This window comes from Vipera ursinii (genome assembly GCF_947247035.1).
Source record: "Vipera ursinii genome assembly, chromosome: 2".
NCBI lineage: Eukaryota > Metazoa > Chordata > Lepidosauria > Squamata > Viperidae > Vipera > Vipera ursinii.
The window spans coordinates 34,940,098-34,963,675 of record NC_139513.1 but is presented as its reverse complement, the minus strand read 5'-3'; the positions used below and the strand labels follow the sequence as shown (position 1 = coordinate 34,963,675).

Genomic DNA, 23,578 nt, shown 5'->3' with positions numbered 1-23,578 from the left:
ACTTAATACTTGCATTGTACCTAGGTCCTGTTGTTGTGAAGATCTTGTTAATGTAGTTCCTGTTTTTAAGCATCTTCTCATTCCTATAATCCTTATGATCTACATCTAAAAAATGATCACAGATAGATGTGTCACTTAACTTTTTGCTTAGCTTGGTGAGTAGAGACATGAAGAAAACAAATGGTTTTCCTAGTGGTGAAGACGCTTGCTGCTCATTCCAAAGGTTGAGAGTTCAATTCTAGCCAGTGACAGATCCTTCTTTCTCAAGGCGCAAAGAGAAAATATCTGCTGTGATCTCCATGTAGGCATCAGAAAGGGCATCCAGCCAGTAAATGTCCCCGACTCTACCCTGAATTAAGGGATTACCATGTCCTTTTTGTGTTAACAAAAAAGAACTATGATATGAAGGGGATTTTTTTAAAAAAAATTTAATTCCATTTATATCCCGCCCTTCTCCGAAGACTCAGGGCGGCTTACAAGCTTAGAAAAAAGAAAGATGGGTTACAAACCCACTGACATTGCATTTTTGCAACAAATTCATTTTTTATAATCAGCCATCTATAGAAGAAAGGGACATAATAATTGAAATTACAAATCTAATACTCACCCAGACAAGAAGACATTAACTAACTCACTCACTCACTCACTCACTCACTCACTCACTCACTCACTCTATCTATCTATCTATCTATCTATCTATCTATCTATCTATCTATCCATCCATCCATCCATCCATCCATCCATTTATTTTATTTATTTATTTATTTTAGGAAGTCGGCTGAACAAAGACCTGAGACATTTTCTCAACCAGAGGTTTCAGAAAGGATCTCCAGATCATGAGCTTCAGCAAACTATTAGAGATAACCTTTATCGCCATGCTGTGCCTTGTAAGTAATTAGCATCTCTATTATATTTATCATAACAAAACATAACTCCTATTTAGAGGTACCCTTTTAATCTCAGATAATGTAACTGCTGTTGGAAGTTGTCTTCCTTTTTTTTTTGGTAAGATGAAATATTCTCACATTAGTGAGAAAATGTTGAGATTGCTTTCCCAGTAGTTAGAAAGAGTTCTTATGTTATATCAAGAAGCAAGACAGAAAAATGTATGGTTTGCATACAGAAAGTTCCCGATGTAAACACTGACCTCATGGTGACTTAGTCTCTAAATGATTGCAGTTATCCAAGGGGACAGTATTTTTGGCACTTAACAATTGGCCCACATTTACATCACTGGGATTTATGCCATTTTTTGAGAAACCTATATTTACTTCAGTTTCCAGGAGAAAAAAGGCCTATGGCGAACAACTGCTTAACAACCAGTGCAAAAAATTGTTATAAAATCGGGTGTGATCATATGATGACCTGTTTTAGGACCATCAAGACTTAACGATCGTAATTGTGGGACCCAATTATACAGTAGTCGTACATTGAGGACTACCTATATTTCCCTTTAATTTTCTTATCGTATGCCCCTAATTTAATTGACTTACTATTTCTTATTCCCATTTTATTCTCTGCATAACATTGCTTAACCTGAAAGGGAATAAAATGGTGCACATATAGATTTACTTGGAACTTCAGTTCTAACACATCTGGAAGGCAGTCGGTTGGGAAGGCTATATGAAAATGTGTGTGTAGGGAAATGTCTGCTGTTTTAAATCCTTTGTATATGTATATCTCTTGCTGCTGACTTCCATGAGAACATTTCTTTTCATTTCCAATTTCAGAAACGACAAATAAAGCAAAAGAGGCTAAGTTCTGTTGGTTCATTTCTCTGCGTTGCCAAGGTTACATTTGGAAACGCTTCTGATCTGATTCTTTTCTGTGATTTATTGGGCATGGCTGGGATCTAAACTACTTTGGTTGCTTTTAAATCTCACCCAGGGCCACGATTATAGAAATAGATTTCGGTTTGCATGTTGGATGGGGATGAAAAAGGGCCCCATGCTATTTGATTCCCACTCCTCCCCAAAATATGAAAAGGAATTAATGATGCTGAACAAGAAACATTACAGTTTTTCCCATAAATATGAATGCAAGTATTTGTAGCTCATTTCTAGGGAGGAGAAGCAGTAGTCATTTAATGCTACCTTGACTGAGCTACTTGTCAAATATTATCCTGTCTTTCCTGCCTTTCTTTTCTTTACAAGGTTTGGCCGTGATAAACATGCTTAGGCTTGTATTAGACTAAAGCTACTATACCTATGATTGTGTGTGCAGCTGGGAGTTGGTGGTAGATGGAAAAAGAGAAGGAAGAGAGGGATTTCTTCTTAGAGGTTGGAGATTAATCTGGCTGCATACTATTTTTTGTTTTAATTCTTTGATACATGTGACCAGAAAATCCAGTGCTCTGGGCCAGTCTGTATTGACAGTGGATTATGAGGTCGAGCATTTTTAAAATGGAATTCCCTGCTGATTATAGGGTAAACATGTTAAAGGCTCACAAGGTCAGATTGCACTGAGCAGACCTTGGCTGCCTGTTGATTGTTATTGCTGCAACCAGAGGACTTATGGAATTGATGATTAATGACCCAGAATATGCAGAGCAGCTTCTTGCCTCAGCATCCTGGGTGGGTTGGTTAGAAATCTTTGCATTTTGAATGTAATAATGCAGTTGCATATTGTGCGACCACATTAAAAGAACATATCAGTTTAATAAAAGGATTCCACCAGAGGAATCTCGCTGGGTGCAGACACCACTGGTACAATGGTAATTTATCTAGAAGACCTATAATTAGGCATTACTCTTTTTTAAAAAAATCTGAAATAGGAAGAACTTGCTTGGAACAAAGCGCTAATGTCAGAGTTGGACAGCCACAGACCTATATTATATAAGCAGTTGGCTTGCTTGTGATGAGATGGGGAGGTAATTTCCTGGGAGATAGTTAATACCTCATTGCAGGAAGGGATGTAATCCCTTGAAGAAGGAGGCTCTGGTGTGGTTCCACCTTAATAAGCTCTTTCTCGACTGGGAAACAGTAGACAACTATTGCCCAGTCTCCAATCTTTTAGGGAAGGTTTATTGAGGGAGTGTGGAATCAGCACCTAAAGAAAATAGATTATGTTGCCTCCAACCATCGGGGTTCAAGGCCAAATGTGGAAAGGAGGCAGCATTGTTTGCACTAGTGGGAGACCTTCTTTGGGTTGTGGATGGAGAAAATGTGTTCATCCTAGGCCTTTTAGGTTTCCTTGCGTTTTCGTACTATTGGTTTACTTATTTAACTTACTCATTTGATTTCTGTAGCCATCCATCTCACATAAGGGCTCAAGGCAGTCTACAATAAAACAGATAAAATTCATAGACTAAAAAATAAAACACACAGCAACCAAGCGCTATCAAACAACTGTCAACATAGCCAGGAGACTGGCTCTGTCACACACCCAAGTCTGAGGTTTCCTTGCAGATCTGAAAATACAATTCTCCCACCATCAGCTTGACGGCCTGAGAATCTAGGCAGGGTCCCTTCTGAGCCTTTAGCTCCTTACACTATGGAGCTGCAGGCTACACTGTCTCTTATTATGACCATTCCCTAGGCTGCATCTCTTCGCTCCATGTCCCAAGGTCATTCTCATAAACCATTATAGGTGTCAGATTGTCAAATACCAGTGCCATTAACTGCCTGCCCCACCACATTATGTACCAGCTGAAGCTTCCAATAAGGGCATGAATGACAAATGAGCAGCAACCTTTGTACAGGAACAGGTGCAACTTCGCAAAACACAAATTTGTGCAAATTCCTAGAACAGAAGCTCTGAATCCAAGAGGATTTGCGATTGTGTACCTGATCTATTTGAAGTAGAAGTACCCCATTCAGAATGAAAAATGGAAGGTCTCCAGAACCATTTGGGTTGAATCAAAGCCTATTGTGCCCCATTCAGACATCCATATACTCCAAGCACTGGGATAGAACCTCCCCAACATCACTCTAGCAGCCTAGCATAGAAATAGAAAGCTGAGGGGGTCCTTGGTGCTCTCCGAGCTTGGTTGGTTTCTTGCAGATATTTCATTTCCCAAACTAGTTAACATCATCAGTGCTAGTCAAACACCAAGGACCTCTCATTTCAACTCCGAGCAACAAATATTCTCCTTTGTAGATATACAGTTGAATATTGTTAGTGTGCTGATCATATCTCACTCTGAGCCATCAGATGAACTCATCCAGCATCTTCATGTAGATGTTAAATAGGAGGGGAGAAAGTCCCCTGCAAAACCTGCAAAGGAGGGTCCTGGCTGGACCTCTCCACCCTCCTCATCAACACTGACCAGAACAAGCAACAAAGGAGGGAGAAGAACCAGCACAATCCTGTGCTGTCCACCTGCAACTCCAAGAGCTGGCTCAGAAGAATGCCATGATCAATATTACTGAAAGCCATTAAGAGCCCTGCCTGCATTTACAGCTGCCCCCCTTTCCCCACCATCGCCACTTTGCCCAACTTACCATCATCATTCTCTTTGCCTGCCTCCCTTTCATTGGGCTCATCATGCCAGCCGTAGGACCACAGAAACATCCCATAGGCCACTGGGTGAAAATTACAGGCAGGCAAGTGTGTGTTGTGCCATGTGCCACTACTGGCCAGGTCCTTCTTTCACACCCTGGCTAGGCCTCCTTTTGTTCTTCTTTTGTGATATATAAAGGTAAAGGTAAAGGTTCCCCCGCACATGCGTGCTAGTCGTTTCCGACTCTAGGGGCTGGTGCTCATCTCCATTTCAAAGCCGAAGAGCCAGCGCTTGTCCGAGGACGTCTCCGTGGTCATGTGGCCAGCATGACTAGATGCCAAAGGCGCACGGAACGCTGTTATGTTTTCACCGTAGTGGTCCCTATTTTTCTACTTGCATTTTTACGTGCTTTCAAACTGCCAGGTTGGCAGAAGCTGGGACAAGTAACAGGCGCTCAGTCTGTTACACGGCACACGGGATTCGATCCGCCAAACTGCCGACCTTCTGATCGACAAGCTCAGCGTCCTAACCCACTGAGCCACTGCGTCCCTTTGTGATATATATACACACACAATTCAGAAATGTTGTATCAATACAAAATCCTAGTTTTAGCCTCATCTTTATTTAGCCTATTCCACTTTTACCATTCAAAGAGCAGGTGGTTAAAAATGTCCTATAAAATCTGAAGACCGTCTCCCCCCCCCCCCAAAAAAAAAGCCATCTCTAAAGTGCACGAACCATAAGCTAAAATTTAGCAGCAGCAAAAGTGTATCAGAAAAATCTACAACTAGTAGTAAATAAATAAGCATTATTGCACTTCTGTGTCAGTTTCACAGAGGCCCTGTAGAGTATGAATAAAAAGAAAAATAAATAGGAAGAAGGCAAGGTGGACTGAGAGTCAATGTGAAAAACAGATTAGGTGGAAATGAAATGTACATTTCATGCTTTTTAAAAATTCTGCCTGGAGAGAGTTCTCTTTAGAAAAGGCCTCATCTCTTCAAGCTGTTCTGGGGTTATTATTATGGCTTTGGCTCTTTCCTGTTCTATAGATTCCAGTTCTTAAAAGAAGCACGTTTTGTGGAGAAATACTAATGGTTTATCTACCAATTCTTCTGCCTTTTAGGCAAGTCAGTTAATTATTTCACCCAATTTGTCCTAAATTTCTAATCAGCTTACTGGAATGGAACATTTTTACGGCATCTTTATCATTCGTTAATATTTTCAGAGATAATTTTAATTGCACTATGCCCTCTCTGGAAGTTACTAAAGCTGTTGAAGACTGTGTAACCTGCCAGCACACAGGAAGTCTTTACAGTATATGCCACATATAAACTATATGAAGGGATTTTTCCCCCCACAAAAATCATGCTCAAGAAAAGTAGTCCATAAATCAGCAACATGTTTTAAAAGTGTTCTAAATAAGAGGTAAAGGGATATGTTCACAGTAACATTAGAGCTAACACAGAAATTTGTAGTCACTGAGAGAGTCCAAGTACCCCTCCTGTCAGGCTTCAAAACCCAAGAAAAAAAGATTCTTCCAAGGAGATTTCCTTATTGTTTCTTGCCTATGGACAGAATACTATATTGTCAAACTAAAGCATGCTGCCACCCACATAAAGCATAAACTCTGGGAACTATTAGGGAGCAGCCATCTTCATCCTTTTTCTCTCACACAACTACCTGAACTGAGTTGTCTATTGATCCTCTGGAATGCACCCTCTCCCTCCTGGGAATTCGGACTATGTTCCATTATATCTTCCTTTCCAAAGGCTGTTCCATAGCTGTCATTCCATGATACAGAAAGATCTCTCTGCGGTCACTCAAAATAGGACTTCGGAGAACAGTAGAGGTTACAAGAAACAAGAACAGCAATGGTTGCTGAAAATTAGACATGAGACAATATATATATATATAGAGAGAGAGAGGCTTTCTGTCTGACGTTTAATCTTCTGCATGAAAGAATATTTAGAAGATTTGTTCAGGGGAATTGACCCTCACCGTGAGGTGATGAAACCTCATGCCTGATATATTATACAGTTCACAAGTTTTGTGACTGAGGCAAGTAGACGATGATTGTGTTTGTGAGAACATATCTGGTCTACATTTTGGAATACTGTTTGAATGACTGAGAAGGAGCGAACTGGCTTAGCAGCAGCATAAAACTACAAAGAATTTTTTTAAAAAGCTCTCATGTCTATAAGTTGTTACCTGAAACTCTGTGTGTGATCTAGAACAGTGGTTCTCAACCTTTTCACCAGGGACCCTCTTTAAATACCTGTTGTGGCCATAGACCATGGCCATGGACCCCAAAGACTGAACTCAAAGACTTAACTAAGTTAAATGTTAAATCATAGCATTTCTTCCAGCCTTCATGGACCCCCTGTGATGGCCTCATAGCCCCCCAGGGGTCTATGGATCACAGGTTGAGAACCACTGATCTAAAATGTGTAGACAAGTTCTAGATTTTTCTTTTTTAATGTTGAGGAAATTTTACCATATTTCTGTAATTTTACCCATTGTCTGCTTCATTATCCAATGCATAATTCATGCAAACTAATGATTTTCTGCCCTCTGATATGCACAATTGGGGATAGGTCTCCCACACACAAAAAACCGAGATACTCACTTTTGGTTATTAATTGCATCCCTATCCCTTAATGTCGGGGGATACCGTAATCTGTGGAAACTCATACAATAAGAATATAGCAGTCACATTTGCTGCAAAAACTGTAACCATGGATACAGCATTGGTCACTGCTTTGGATTCAAATTGGGAAGTGGTGATGGCTGCTGCTAACCAGTTGGGAAAGATTTAATTGAAGATGCTGGATGGGTACCAGTAAGAAAGGGACTGCCGTGTTTCTCTGGAGGAGTCTTCCTGTGGGGAAGGGTTTGAGCAGAAGATGCAATGAAGCTACTGACTGTATCCCTAAAATAGTAAAATAGCTGCAATAGTAGGAAGGTTATTGTGTCTTCCCACAACAAGTATCTGGCACTGTATCTCATTCTGAGAAATAGTCTCTTGAAGTAAGCCGTGGGGACTTTGTGTACTTGACTCTTATGCTGACCTGTACTGCAATGCATCTTTCACCCTAGGACAGACATGTCAAACACAAGGCCCGGGGGCCAGATCCGGCCCGTGAAGTGGTTTCATGCGGCCCGCGAAGCCGTCCTGGAAACAGTGAGGGAATGGCCCCCACTGCCTTGGCCCTGGCCCAGAGACCCTCCTTCTGCCAGAGACCCTCAGATCTGTCCCACTCCTGCCCAGGCCCCCATAGGCACCCTTGATGCCAATGATGTAGAGCTGGCCACGCCCACCCAGCAGGCCATATGCACTCTAGCCATGCCCACCCAGTAGGCCACGCCCACCCTGGCCATACCCACCCGGCCCCCTGAGGGGAACCGCAATGCTGATGCGGCCCTCCATGAAATTGAGTTTGACACCCCTGCCCTAGGAGATGATTAATCAATTTACTTTTTCCAGATTTGGAGAGAAAAAGGGACTCTTTTTTTTTCCTTCTACATTTTCCCCCCAACATTGTAGAGTTGCTTCTGCTTGAAACTGGCCAAAGACTAAAAGAAAACACAAGTGTCAGTGAATTCCCTCTGTTGCTTAGCTTGACAGGGTTTTTTTTAATGTTTTTTTTGCCAGTAAGTTTCTCAATAGAAATTGTGGGAAGACAGTTAATGATTTAGTGGCCTTGTTTCTTTATTAATTCTCAACACTCTTCAGTTTGCTCTCATCATGACTAAACAGCAAAGAGGCTCAGAAAATTACTTTGACCCTTTATGGCAAGGAGTCTGCACTGGGGTGCTTAAATAGTTCTAAAAGGTATTTGATAGAAAATTAGGAACCAACAAGGAAGAAGTTGAAGTCTTTAGCAGATTTATTAGGGTACTTTCTTGTTGTTGGGGCATTCAAAGTCTAAAGCCCAGGCACCAGAATATTTTTGGAATCAAATGGATGTCTCTTCCTCAGAGGAACAATGAGTTCAAGTGGCAGAAGGCCATGGGAGTTTTTCTTCCATCTACCGAACTCTAATGATGCAACACCATTAAGGGAAAATTACAAGAGTTGAGGCTTATTATGAATCCTCCTTTCAGTAGAACTGGATAGCTATCTGGGAAAATGGACTTCTCTAAACAAAGGCTTTGATAGTTGAAAACAGCCCACTGTATTTGTCTATTATGTTTCTACTGCTAGCATTCCTTTTGCCTTTCTCCCAATAGCTGGAGGAATAAGCAGTGTGATACTCAGAGCATCAATAGGTATGAAGATGCCACCATTGGCACCATCACATACTTTCCCTTACCGTATATTTTTATTGTAAAAATAAATAAATTTGTGGGAAGCTGACATGGTATGAAGTCAGGCGTCAATCTCTAAGTTTCATTTCTATTTACAAGAATGCCCTTGTTTCTCACATGGGTTCAAAAGGCAATCTTCTAATGTTTCTTCTGGAATAACAGAAGAACAGAATTGGAAGGGATTTTACAGATCCTCTACTCCTCTAGAACATCTTTAACGTCCCTATACTATTCTGTTGTAGAAGGCTATGTTGTGTCATCCATGTTTGTTTAGCTGACTCACTGGCAAGAGGAGCTATGTAATAAAACAGAATAACAGAGTTGGAAGGGATCTTGGAGGTCTTCTAGTCCAACCCCCTGCTCAAGCAGGAGACCCTATATTATTTTGGACAAATCCTTGTCCAATTTCCAGTGTTGGAGTACCCACAATTTCTGGAGGCAAATTGTTCCACTGATTAATTGTTCTGTGAGGAAATTTCTCCTTCTTTTTAGGTTGGTTCTGTCCTTTATTAATTTGAATCTTGCTTCTTGTCTTGCCCTCAGGTGCTTGGAGAATAGTTTGATCTCCTCTTCTTTGTGGGAGCCCCTTAGATATTGGAACACTGTTATCATGTGACATGAAAATGTGCCGACTGCTTCAAAAAAAAAAAAAGAAAGAAAGAAAAAGGGTTGATAGGCACCTTCCTGGGTATGTTAATTGAAGATTGGGAATGAACATCCCATACTAGTTTGCCTGTCCATTGCATGGCTTTTAAATAGCCATATTCATTATTGCAGCCATTTTATGAATAAATAAGCCCTCTCCTGACAGCCATTTTGTGAGACCACATGATAGTCTCTTATTATGCCAAGCATGCTCTAAAATACTGTTGACATCTGTCCTAATATCCTCAAATGTTTGTATTAGTTTTTTTTTAAAAAAAAATCTCCTCCCACTTTTTTTTTAGCTTTATGACATCTTTGGGAAAAAAAATATTGCACTTTAACCTGCATCTATTTCCATCTTCACATCTCCTGTTCTGGGCTACAGCATAACTGTGCCTAGTGATAAACTGTGTTTGCATAGTTGGATATTTTGGCTGCAGTCCTAAGCATATTTTTGAAAAAGTCCCACTGGTCTGACTGGGATTACATTTCAGATAAATGTTCTTAGAATTAGGCTCCTGTGACAGAGTGGAATCAAACATATTGAATTTCAGGCTGTTCCTGCGATCAAGATACTTAAATATTTTACACATTGCTGCAGATTACATGATACTGCTGTATTTTTTCAGATGCTTTGTGTAGGGTGAAGGATCCAGATTGCACAGTACCCTTACCTTACGATGCTGCCTTTCCATTCTCATTGAGTTTTAACTCCTCAGTGGAGAGATGTGTTTGAGAAACCTAAAAATTCTCCATGGCTGAAAATTCTGCTTGGATTTCAGCATGGATCTTAAAAAAGTCCTCTCAGCTGGTTGCAAAGGCTTGCAACCTTCTCTGCTGGCTTCCCCATTGATTTTCTGGGAAAGCCAGCAGGGAAGATAGCAAATGGTGATCACAGATTGTGGTCATTTGGCAGTTGGTTGTAAGTGCAAACAGGTTGCCAAGTTCCCAGATTGTAATCACTTGCTTGCAGGGATGCTACAATGATCGTAACTTCAAGTACAGGTTATCTTTTCATTCAGCACTGTTGTAATTTTGAATAGATGCTGAGTCATAAGTCAAGGACTGCCTGTATTGTGAAATAACATAGATGAAATATCTTTGGTTTCTACTCCTGTGAAAAGGGAGGAAAAAACCCCCTCTCTAGTGGTGCTTTGGATGTATCAATAATCAAAGGCCTGTGTTCCAGGAAGAATTACAGCTTTGAACTAAGAAGTCAAGGTTGTGGAAAGTTGCCAAAGCAGATTGTTTAGGAGTGGACAGGAGCCGCTTCCCACTTTTGCAGCTTTTAAAAGGCATTTTAATGTCGGAGGCTGCATTTAATTACTGATTTAAGAGCAAAATTGCAAAAAAATATTATTATTTAACTGAGAATGTTTAACTAATGACCCTTGAAAGCGAGAACTCATATGGTAAAATGATCTAATAGATATTAGACAACTTTACAAACAACACTAAAGCAAACTACGATTAAACCTTCCTTTTTTTACTACAAATCTGAGGAGGAGATTGGAGGATCTTGTTTTCTTTTCAGTTAAATTAACAATTACTCTTATATTTAAGCTTGGATGGACTATGGTTATTTTTACTGTTATCTGCAGAATAGGAAAACAAGCCAAATTCTACCTTGACTAGTCATAGTTAGTTGGAGATTAAACATTCTAATGGTCTCCTTACAGCTGCATTGAGATTATGGAGGGCAAGGAAATATGCACTAGGTAAGATTTATCTCCCTAGTGCTAAGTTTAATGTTGGATGAATGATAAACTATAGTTTACTGTTGAATTAGGTTGAAATCACTGGAGACATGCAGAAGTATCTTCTATATCATAATCCAATATTTTAATGGAAATGTGTTAAGGGACTTCTCCAACGGCTGTGTGCTAAATTTTAGACCTGTCAGAACAAAAAAAATAAAGTAACTGCTAAATATTATCAGAGAGGTTGCAAAGTGAGAAGAGAATGCAACAACACTGACCCTTTCATCTGAAGTGAACCATCTGTGTTTGATTTCCACATCATGCTGAGTTTTCAGTTAATGTGAATTCACAGTTTGATTCTCCATTTGGTGCTCCCACATGCTAAGTGAGTCGGTTCCAATATGTACTAATGCAGACGTTGGCTTCATCCTAAAAAAACATCATATTTCCAGTGTGCCATGAGGATTAAAACATAAGTACTTCAGTTTAAGAACTTTAAATTAAATGAAACTAAGTGAAGTGTCATACACAATTTCCAGCATGCTTCTGGGCGCAGTTCAAGATGCTGGTTATCATCTTTAACGCTCTTCATGACCTGAGCCAGATTAATTGTGGGACCACCTATCTCCAAGCATTTCTGCTATGCTCCCTGAATTGTCAGGATGATCCTACTCCACATCACCTCTATTAAACAGGGTCATCTTGCAAGACTAAGGAGGCATATGATTTATATAGTCAGCTGGGTGTAGCAATTAAGGTGCAGGCCTAGTAAGTGGGAGAATGTGAGTTCTAGTCCCACCCTAGGGCATGAAAGCCACCTTGGGCCAGTCACTCTGTCTCAGAGCAACATACTTCATATGATTGTTTTGGGGAGAAGAGAAGGAGGAGGAAGGAATATTATATGTCTGCCACCTTGAGCTCTTTATAAAAAAAGCAGTAAAAGTGGGGGATAAAAACAAATAGCCACCCAAGTCACATACTGTAGGTGACTCTGGGTGGCTTCAAGGATTAAAACACAGGAAAACTCACAATATACCTTATGTATGTTTATCTGCTGATGAATTGCTTATATGGCACTTTGGTCTTTTCTGTGTGCTAGATTATTTTTTAACTTTGTTATGAATTTAGTTTTGATTTGATTTGTAAACTGGTTAAAAAGGTAAAGGTTCCCCCGCACATGCATGCTAGTCATTTCCAGCTCTAGGGGCCGGTGCTCATCTCCATTTCAAAGCCGAAGAGCCAGCGCTTGTCCGAGGACGTCTCCTTGGTCATGTGGTCGGCATGACTAGATGCCAAAGGCACACGGAACGCTGTTACTGTTCCACCGTAGTGGTCCCTATTTTTCTACTTGCATTTTTACGTGCTTTCGAACTGCTAGGTTGGCAGAAGCTGGGACGAGTAATAGGCGCTCACTCTGTTACGTGGCACACGGGATTCAACCCGCCAAACTGCCGACCTTCTGATCGACAAGCTCAGCGTCCTAACTCACTGAAGTTATATATTTAAGATGGTGGCCAAATAAACTTTGTTAAAGAAGGAAACAAATCAACTGGGTTTGCTTTTTGAATTTGAATGCTAAGTGATGGTCCAGAATTATTCTTAAGCACTAAAGAAGAGCATGTAAGATCTCCCTTTATCCTAGGAGATCCTGAATGAATTTCTGGAGTATGAGACATTCTTCTCAAAATTATTGGTGGTGCAATAAATACCATATTTACTTAAAAAGGAAAGCTAGTCTTTTCCTCCAATGATTTGCCTTGAATAGTAGAAAGTCCTCACTCCCTTCTAGCATTGAAGATACTACCTAGTTGCCTACTGAAACATCTGCAAGAAAACAGCCAAGGTCAGAGAGCACCCCGCAGTAAAATCTAAATTTAGATTCACTCAGAATACAATAGGAGAAGTAGGATTTCCTCTTCTCCCCCCAGGTTCTTTTTGTGTTTATATGTATTTGTCGTGCATCTCAACATTAGAAGCATTTGGGGTTTTTTTGTTATACCCTAGTTTAATAACCTAAGACAGGGGTAGGCAACCTCAGCTCTTTTATGACTCATGGACTTCTACTCCCAGAATTCCTGAGTCAGCTATGCTGACTCAGGAATTCTGGGAGTTGAAGTCCATGAGTCATAAAAGAGCCGAGGTTGCCTACCCCTGACCTAAGAAATCACTGAATAAACTACTCAGAATGTAACATATGAATCAGGTCTGCTTTTTGGGTTAATTTATTCTGAGTTTGTCAAAGATTCCCATAATCTGATGAGAGGCTCATTGTATGAAATATCCTCGGTTGCTCTTCCTGCACAATTAATAATTTCAGAAAAAAAGTTCACTGGCTCCAACTAGATTTTTTTTTTAAGAAATCCGTGGAGGTCCAAGCTAGGAATGTTGTTCCTGTCCCACACATGAACTGCCTTATCGATTCCTCCAGTGAAATCCATAATCCACAGCAGATGGAGGTGTGGAATGTATAACTTTGGCTCTTGCAAACAGCAGAAATCCGGCCTTCTGGGCAGACAGTCTGTCCAGGATTGGCAAGCTGATAGCGAAAGCAGTTCAAGCAGGGCAAGGGAAATGGCTCACTTCCAGGCAAAAGGCAGGAGAGCCAGACAAGCAAATGAAATCTGCAGACTTATACCAAGAGCTTCACTGTGCGGGAAACTTGGATGCCTTATGCAAAACGTGCCTTTGATTTCTCCAAGATTCCCAGGGACTTGGCTGAACTGATAAGATGACAAATAGTGGCAGACAAGTGAGGTTCACGGCTGAGCCAGAAAGGACATCCTAGGAGTCTAATTGTAGAAACACCTGAAAGTATCTTAGACGGAGTCAGATAGTTGATGCCACAGCTGAATCAGAGTGAATTGGTCAGCAAGGAATTATCCTGTTTTATTCATAGAACCCACATCCAGACTCCCATTCCTATAATTGGCTATAGTTCTAGGTTGTAATTAGGACACTTCCATACTAGCATTAGTCAAAGTGGTGTGATTTTGCAGAAGAGAACATAGCAAGCAACATAGCCAAGTGGCATCTGATTTGGGAGGTCCTGTCTGCTAATTGCACTACATTGGGCCCAAATTGTAACAAGTCAATGTGATATGCCTGGAGAAAGAGGACGGGAAATGTTCTAGCTGTAGATTATATTTAAAGTGTTGGTCAGCCTAAAGATCAATATGTTTTTAATATGAACTTTTGTCACACCTTTTTAAAAATAGGGATCCAAGTTCCCTGCCTCCTCTTAGGGACATTATGACAATGCCCAACCTGTTTAAGTAGAAAGGAACAACTAATTTTGCTGGTAATGGTCTTTAAAGCCCTACTTGGCATGGGTCCGGAGTACCTTAGGGATCACCTGTGCGCTCCCACAGGGAGGGCCTCCTCAGGGTGCCTCCGATCAGAAAATGGCCCCCAGGGGGAGGGCGTTCTCTGTGGGCGCGCCAGACCTGTGGAACCGCTTGCCAGTTGAGCTCCGGAAGGCCCCCGACCTTCGCTCCTTCCGGCGGAAACTAAAAACTTATTTATTTGAGCAATCCGGCCTGGTCTGATGGGTTTGGGGTTGGGTTTTTAATATGGTTTTAACTATTGTATAGATCGGGCATAAATTATTTAATTGTTTTTTTAACTTTTATACTTTGCTTTTTAATATTTATTGCCCTGTACACCGCCCTGAGTCCTTCGGGAGAAGGGCGGTATAAAAATTTAATAAATAAATAAATAAAATAAATAAATTTTACCACCAGTCTGAAAGGAATTAGATATTTTCTGATTGAATTAGTAGTAGAAAAAAGGTCAAGCAGCATTTCTGAAGAGAGATCCAGGTGCAGTATTTAGGTTGAAGAGAGAAGCTACCCCAGATGAAGGAAAGATTTAAAAAGTGTGATTCTCAGGTTTTGTTCTAAAATTAATCTGGGGCTTCTGATGGAAGGGCAGGGGCCATAAAAAAAAAAAGCAGAACCACTCCATTTGCACAGACACACATTGTGCATCCATAGATGCTCAGCCTTTGGCTTTTTTGCCTTGTGAATGAGGGCAGTACCATTTTGGCTCTTCTTTGAGAGTTTGCTTTGTAGAAAGCTGCAGAGAAGGAAGGAAAGGGATTCCCAAAGCCATCTGTTGGGATTTCACTTGTTAACAGTCTGGGGTGGGGGGTGGGACGTTGGGGGTCTTGTTGGCCTACATCTTCAGCCCCTGGAGGAATTGTTGAGGCAAGGCTGCCTGGTTCACACTCCTAGCTTTCCACCCAGATGGAAGTTGTCATGTGTCAGAAATGTCACCAATAACATAAAACCCTGGCTCCTGTCTCTTTCCTTTTGGTGCTAGCCGGCTGCAGCCCCAACCATCACTTTCCCCTCTGCGTCTCCCCCTTTTGTGTCTGTGTGTGTGTGTGTGTGTCATGTGGCAACTTCTCTGATGCAGTAAGCCCCGACCACCCTCCGCCGCCCCCCCCCCCACCTTCCACTCCTGAGCTTTGCCAGTCTTTCTTTCGGCTCTCTCTTTTCTGGAGGGGGGGGGAACACCCCCAACCCCTTTTTTTTCTTTTCTTTTTACCGCAGCGGCGGGGAATCGTTCAATGCCCCGACTTTTTAGAGGCGAAGGCGGCACAAAACGAGGATTAATCCGGACCTGGCTGCGTTTGGAAGGAGCCAGGCAAGTGGGAAGCTCTGCAAAGCGTGCGGAAGGTGGTGATGGTGGTGGTGGGGATGGGGGGGGGAATCCTCTGGCAAAAGGGTCGGTGCCGCCTTTCGTTCCCGAGCCGCGCAGCTTTTCAGGCAAGCGGTCGGTCGGTCACGCCGGCTACCTTCGCCTCCTGGCCAGCCCGGGAGGCCAGATGGCGGTTGGGGCGGCTTTTCGGGGGGGGGGCCCTGAAGCGAACTTTGCGGGAGGCCCGTCTCTGGCCCGGGCACGCCGTGAAAGAGCGGGTGTGTGTGTGTGTGTGTGTGTGTGTTGCGTGTGTTGCGTGTGTGGGGGAGGTCAGTGGAAGCGAACGAGCCGGGAGCGGGACCAGATGCCCGGCGCACAATGGGGCTTTTGAGAGCGCGGCGAGGGGGAAGCGTGGCGCGGGTTTTGTCTTGCCTCCGCATTGCAGGTTGGAAAGGGGCCGCTCCGCTTTCATGAAGTGAGGCCGAAAGGGGATTTTTTTTTGGGGGGGTGGGGGGAAGAAAGAGGGGGCGCTCCCCCTCCCTTTCCGAGGGAGGAGGGGGGGGGGAAGCAACTTGTCAAAGAGACTCGGGCTCCGGGCTGGAAGATGGGCAGCCAGCAGCTGATGGGTCGCTGAGGGGAAGAAAAAAAAAAAAAGGCGGTCTCAGTCCTGACGGGGCGGCGGGGTGGAGGAGGAGAAGAAAGAAAAGGCGGCGGTGGTGGTGGGGGGATCTCTCAATGCCTCCCCATGCATATTAATGGTGTGTGTGTGGGGGGAACGGCAGGTGTTGACCCCAAATATCCCCCTCCCTTCTGGTCTGCCTGCCGAAAGGGTGGTTGGCCAAGGCAAGGGGATGGAGGCGGCGTAGTTGCTTTGCAAAGAGAAGGCTCGGAGAATCTTGGCGCCCGAAGCAATTCAGTTTGAATTAAGGGAAGAAGAAGAAGAAGAAGAAGAAGAAGAAGCGTGTGTGTGTGTGGTGGGGGGGAATAGCTTAGCTTAGAGCAGGGCTCGGCAACCTCGGCTCTTTTATGACTCGTGGACTTCAACTCCCAGAATTCCTGAGCCAGCTATGCTGGCTCAGGAATTCTGGGAGTTGAAGTCCACGAGTCATAAAAGAGCCGAGGTTGCCGAGCCCTGGCTTAGCGGCTTGTCAGGCATCCCTGAATTTTCGAACTGAAAAGAAAGAAAAAGAGGGCGGAACCGTCAACCCCATTTCCAGTTCATCCCCGGAGCCTGGGAAGGGGCGGGCGAGGCGGAGGCGAAGCGTGTGGGCAAGCGGCGCTTGCACGGAAAAAAAGAAGATGGTTTTCTCTGAAACCGACAGCTGCGCGCTTCGCCCCGGAACGGCCGCTTAGGGCGCCCGAGGCTGGGCCCGCCGAGGTCGGCGCTGGAGGAGGATTCCTTAAAGCCGGGGGGGGGGGAGGGGGGGCGGGGAGCGGAAGCGAGCCTTCCTCAAAACGGTCCTTAGGTCCAGGGCAGAAGGAGGGAGCAATTCGCCTGGCGGAGGGAAACCGGGTTGGCTCGAAGTCTCCGACGGCAGATGCTTCGCGAAAGGGAGGACAGGCGCTTGCATTGGCTGAAGCGTTAAGCCGGCGTCTTTTGGCGGGCGTTTTCGGTTAAGCCAGGGGTCTTCAAACTTGGCCCTTTTATGACTTGTGGACTTCAACTCCCAGAATTCCTCAGCCAGCAAAGCTGGCTGAGGAATTCTGGGAGTTGAAGTCCACAAGTCATAAAAGGGCCACGTTTGAAGACCCCTGGGTTAACCCGTTGTGTGATCGCCGGTGAGGTAGATCTATGGTGGTCTAAACTAGGCAAGGTTACAGTTGCGTTAAATAAAAGATTAAATTTGATTTCCTGTGGGGGGGTGGGTTTTCTTCCAAGAGCCGGGATGTAATTTTTCTACATTTCCCCCAGTCATTTAGGTTAGAGCAACGTTAACCGATATAATGGGACAATTGTGGTAAAAATGCTTCTGTCTGCTCTAGCCTTGCTTTAGTCGACGCATCCTATTTCCATTTCACAAAGATCCGCTTGCCGTGGTGAGATGTCTTCTGTGTCAAATTGCATTCCACCGTTGGGGTGGAAAAAACGGGAATGCCTGTAGCCTTGTTCCTCCTTTGTAAAATCCTGCAGCTATTTTTCTTTCCCAGTTAAATGTGATGTACTTGTTGCAGAAACCTACTTTTTATTTGAACCTTGGGCTAACAGTGCCTGTTGTTTAATCTCTCCAGACTGACGCTTTGTAGGCACGTTGGACTGCAATCTCCTTCAACCTATAAATGAGGGTGGGATGATGGCAGCTGTAAACCAGAATATCTGTAACGTCAAGTATATACTGGGAGATCTGGTATAGATAACCAGATACTTTTGTTTTCTTTGAGGAATTAACGTGTGACTTGGTTTCAGATATGTTAAGTGGTATGCTTTAAACGTGTGTGAAATTAGTAAACATGCTATTATGAATGAAAAGATAGAACATCTCTTTGCATTCTGTTTTTTTTTTTCTGGGAATAAGTATGTACAGTATTTCAAAGAATGCAAAAGAGTCCAGATTTAAGATCCTTCATGCCCAATGTTCAGACACTGTCCAACACATGCAATTAGAGGGTCACCAGCAGGATATCATCTCCCACTCATAACTGGTTTGAAGTTGCATGGTGCATCTCATCCTTTGCAGATGTTTTAACTAGTAGCCATGACTAATCTTAACTTCATTGATGTTTACAGTAGATCAGTTTGATGACCATCAATATCTTTTGTAACAGTGATTTAAATTTCATATCAAGTCCATCTGTCCATGGATTTATCTGTGAAGAAGGACATTGATCATGAGTCCTCCGGGAGAAGGGCGGTATATAAATTAAATTAATAAATAATAAATAATAAAATGTTGACAGTCAAGCATTTGAGATCCTCCTCAATCAAATCCTATTAAATTAATTTCACTTCATTCTATCTCTTCATGCTACTTATTTATCAGTCTGCCAAGCTACTTAAATACTGTTTTGTGCCAGCAGGCAATATTTACAAGTGTAATGTGTCTTTAATATTGACATCAATGGTAGGAGCATCTTAAGATTAACTATCTACTATTTAAATGGTTTGTTTTTAATGTAGGAGTTTGCAGAAAGTGGGTCATAAAATGGAAGCATGAAAGAAAAGCTCAGAATGTTATATATGGTATACTCCCCACCCTCCTGTTGTGGGTGGACATATAAATAATATTTCATACTCTTTCCATTGATATGTTAACTTGATTTTTTTAAAAAAAAACATTTTCTTATGTAAATGTTTTGAAAATATTTTATGTTAAAATGTGTAGATATTTAATTTAAAACTTTAAGCTCCATGGGGTCATGGGCTTGATTGTCTTTTTTCAGACATTTCATTAGTAAACTAGGTAATATTATCTGTGAACTGATGAAAGCAACAAAGCACAGAGAGTACCAAAATGTCCACAGTTCAACCATGAGCTACAAATATTTTGTTCTTTTATGTACTTTAGCCTCCATTTGATATGTCTACATCATGGTCTCTGTGGTTCATACACCCCACTTTACATGCCTCTGCAAACCTTGTAAGTAATTTCCCAAAGCTTATAGTACTGTTGGTGAGAACTCTGTCCCTATGCATTAGTTCCCACCAAACTCCATCTGTTTATTTTTGATTACCACAGCATTACTTTATCCTAACCCTAACTCTGAGCTGATCATATTTTTGTGTGTGTTTTTCCCTTCTTATTTTTTTTACTCACTCTTTATTCAGCTTTCCTTGAAAACTCTTTACAGTTATTGGTTGGGTCATGTTGTTCTTCCTTTGCAGGAATCTAGCCTTCAGTCTTATGACCATTTGGTCCCTAACCAACAATGCTGCATGGCCAAACTCTGTCTCTTCAATGGGCACAAATTTTGTTTACTTTGCCTAGGTCACACTATAGACACTTGTAAACACTAAACAGCTTATCATCATCATTCTTTCTCTGTGGGAGCAATTTTTAAGGGTAGCAGACTACAAAGATATTGTAGTCCCCCCATTTTCCTTTAAGCCTCCTACAATGTGCCCCAAGTTGACTGATAGCTTCTTTGTCTCTTCAAAGAAGAGATCCTATTGATCCTATTTTTCACTGCTCTCAGGATTCTCATGTCTCTGCTGTGTGATTATCAGCACTGAGGAAAATAGTCATTAAAGGCTCAAAGTCTTCTAAAGAATCTACCACACTCAATTCTGAACAGAAATAAATGGGAAAAAAGGGTCAAAGCCGATGTTACTCTCCAATTCCAGGTTCAACAGCCTTAAGTTTCCCTCCACAGTGTTGATGGACTCTCCAATTTGTACTGCCTAATCCTCACAAACTTCTGTTCAAGTGTAGAGTCTCAGAAAGGGTGACATGAAAGTGATAATTTCTTCAGACTATTTTCTAATCTTCTGGGGTATTTAAAATTAACCCTCACCTTCCAGTCACCATAATATCATCAAGATTATGGCTTATGCTCACTCTGCTTCTGAAAGTTTTCTCTCCCCAATTTTGTTGCTCCTCTTCCCCAGAAGTTTATTGGTCTTTTTTTTCCTTCAGAGGTTCATTGATTCTCTAATCTTTTCACCATCTCATTCTGTTGGACCAGTACTCAGTAGAAGAGCCCAAGATATAGTAAGACAAGGTATTTTAATATTAGCTAGTTATAACCACATCAAGATATCTATTTGACCTTAGATTTTTTTTCATTGCTATTGAGCCATAGATCTGTTCCTGTCACCTGTAGTACAACTAATAGCGATTTCTGTGAATCTGATAATTATGCCTCTGTTGTTTCCTTAGTTTGTTTGAGTTTTTCAACTTAATCTCATGTTATTTAAGTTGGGGACTACCGTATTTTCCGGCGTATAAGACGACTTTTTAACCCATCAAAATCTTCTCAAAAGTTGGGGGGTCGTCTTATACGCCGGGTCATCTTATAAGCCGGAAAAAAACCATAAATCAGTCGAGCGTCCCCGTTCTTGCAAAGCAACTTCAAGCCTCCTTAGTCCAGTCCCCCCTTCATCGTGACTCTCCCTTCCCACCCCCAAGAGCCTCTAAGCCCCTTCCCCTCCCCCTTGCAAACGCCAGACCCTGGGAGTGGCAGGAAGCCCCTCCCCCTCACCCAAGCGGCATCTGAGCATAAGCAGAGCGCGCCCTGCTACCTGCTATCTCTCCCGGCAGACGCCCGCATCCGGCCTTGCAACCAGCCACAGAAGCCCGCGCCCGGCTTTCCTTCCCCCTACCCGCACCCGGCTACCGGTTCCTCGGCCCCGGCCCTAGCTGCGGGCCAGCTCGCCAGCAACCAGGCCGACGGACTCCCAGCTGCCAGAAGCTGCGCTTTGGGAGATGCTCCCCGGCAGATTGGGGAGGGAGCGCCCGCCCACCGCAGCATCCTCTTCTTGGTTCCGGCGAGTGCGGAGACCAGGCTCGGTCCTGACGTGGGGAGGATGGAGCGGGTCCGGGGCCCTTGGCTCTCCAGGACCCCGCCTGGGCCAGGCTGCCCCGCGCAACTGAGCTATCTCCGGCGCGGCTCCGGGACACGGCTGGGTGGGAGCGTCGGGTGGCTCTCCCCACGCGAAGGTGGTGCTGCCCGTCAGCTCTTGGCCCGAGGGGAGGGCCTCGCGCCTGCCGGACTCACCTGTCACCAGCACCGCTCTCCCCCCCGCGGAGATGCGCTTCCGCCGGGCGGTGCTGGCCGAGACGAGCCAGCAGGCAGCCGCCGTGAGCGCGGCGCTGAGGGGCAGCGGCAGGACGGCCTGGCTCAGCGCCTGCAGGACGGCCAGCAGCCCCACGCGCAGCAGCAGCCACCGGCTCAGCAACAGGTCCGAGCGCAGGAGCCGCACTGCCAGGCTGCCCAGGAAAAGCAGCCACACCGAGAGGCTGCACGCCAAGTCCAGCTCCATGAGGGGCAGGGCGGGAAGCCGGCTGTGAAGAGGGACCGGGAGCCCGGGCCGAGCGCACCTCGGCCGACGGTGAGAGGGAAGCGGCACGTGTTCTAAAAAAGAGGCTGCGGGCAGAGCTGCCCCGCCCTGCACCCAATGGGAGAAGTTTAACTTCAAGGCCTGGGGGGGAAGCAGGACGGGCGCCGGCCGTGGCGGGGTGGTGGCTGCCCTCCGGCGCTGCCTGCCACCCGGGAAACGCTGCGCCTCGGGGGCCGGCAGAAGTGCAGGAGCAGCGGGAGGGCCGGCGGGGCCAGTCGGGCCTTCGCCTCCTCTGCAACAGACAGGGAGGGCAGGGCATGTAAGTATTTTCCGGCGTATAAGATGAAAAACCTTGAAAATCTTCTTAAAAGTCGGGGGTCGTCTTATACGCCGGGTCGTCTTATACGCCGGAAAATACGGTAAATGCCAAACTTCAACTGAATGTCCTCCGTTCTGTGGAGTGGGTGGATGGTAGTGACAGAGAATGGTAGAAGATCAGGCATACCAGTTAGTTTAAGATATTCTTTCAATCACAGGTCGGCAACCTGCGGCTCCGGAGCCGCATGCAGCTCTTTGAGCCGTCTCTTGCGGCTCCCAGCCGCCCGGTGCGCGCGCACCTCTTCCAACGGGCAGTGGTGCGCGCGCACCTCTCCAAATGGAGAGTGGCACCGCCCGTTTGGAGAGGTGCACGCGCACCTCCCCGAATGGGCGGAGGTGCGCGCGCACCTCCCCAAACCTTTGGAGAGGTGCGCGCGTACCTCCGCGCGAATGGGCAGCGGTGCCGCTCTTTGAGGAAGCTGCCGCGGCCCGTCTGTGAAGCTGCCGAAAGCGGCAGCTTAGCAGACGGGCCGCGGCAGCTTCCGCAAAGAGCGGCGCCCCTGCCCATTCCGAGAGGTGCGCGCGCACCTCTCCGAACGACCGGAGGTGCGCGCGTACCTCCGCGCGAATGGGCAGCGGTGCCGCTCTTTCAGGAAGCCCGCCGCGGCCCGTCTGTGAAGCTGCCGAAAGCGGCAGCTTAGCAGACGGGCCGCGGCAGCTTCCGCAAAGAGCGGCGCCCCTGCCCATTCCGAGAGGTGCGCGCGCACCTCTCCGAACGACCGGAGGTGCGCGCGTACCTCCGCGCGAATGGGCAGCGGTGCCGCTCTTTCAGGAAGCCCGCCGCGGCCCGTCTGTGAAGCTGCCGAAAGCGGCAGCTTAGCAGACGGGCCGCGGCAGCTTCCGCAAAGAGCGGCGCCCCTGCCCATTCCGAGAGGTGCGCGCGCACCTCTCCGAATGGGCGGAGGTGCGCGCGCACCTCCCCAAACCTTTGGAGAGGTGCGCGCGTACCTCCGCGCGAATGGGCAGCGGTGCCGCTCTTTGAGGAAGCTGCCGCGGCCCGTCTGTGAAGCTGCCGAAAGCGGCAGCTTAGCAGACGGGCCGCGGCAGCTTCCGCAAAGAGCGGCGCCCCTGCCCATTCCGAGAGGTGCGCGCGCACCTCTCCGAACGACCGGAGGTGCGCGCGTACCTCCGCGCGAATGGGCAGCGGTGCCGCTCTTTCAGGAAGCCCGCCGCGGCCCGTCTGTGAAGCTGCCGAAAGCGGCAGCTTAGCAGACGGGCCGCGGCAGCTTCCGCAAAGAGCGGCGCCCCTGCCCATTCCGAGAGGTGCGCGCGCACCTCTCCGAACGACCGGAGGTGCGCGCGTACCTCCGCGCGAATGGGCAGCGGTGCCGCTCTTTCAGGAAGCCCGCCGCGGCCCGTCTGTGAAGCTGCCGAAAGCGGCAGCTTAGCAGACGGGCCGCGGCAGCTTCCGCAAAGAGCGGCGCCCCTGCCCATTCCGAGAGGTGCGCGCGCACCTCTCCGAACGACCGGAGGTGCGCGCGCACCTCCCAAAACCTTTGGGGAGGTGCGCGCGTACCTCCGCGCGAACGG

The 23,578-nt window shown here is 45.3% G+C and overlaps 1 protein-coding gene across 1 annotated transcript in view; it reads left to right on the top strand.

Moving 5' to 3' along the window:
• MAGI1 (membrane associated guanylate kinase, WW and PDZ domain containing 1) overlaps positions 1 to 23,578 on the top strand; it is a 530,488-nt gene that overhangs the window by 250,040 nt on the left and 256,870 nt on the right. Inside the window, exon 2 of the mRNA XM_083356114.1 lies at positions 771 to 887. Within this exon, the coding sequence (XP_083212240.1) occupies positions 771 to 887 (117 nt within the window). The remainder of the gene's footprint in view (positions 1 to 770; positions 888 to 23,578) is intronic.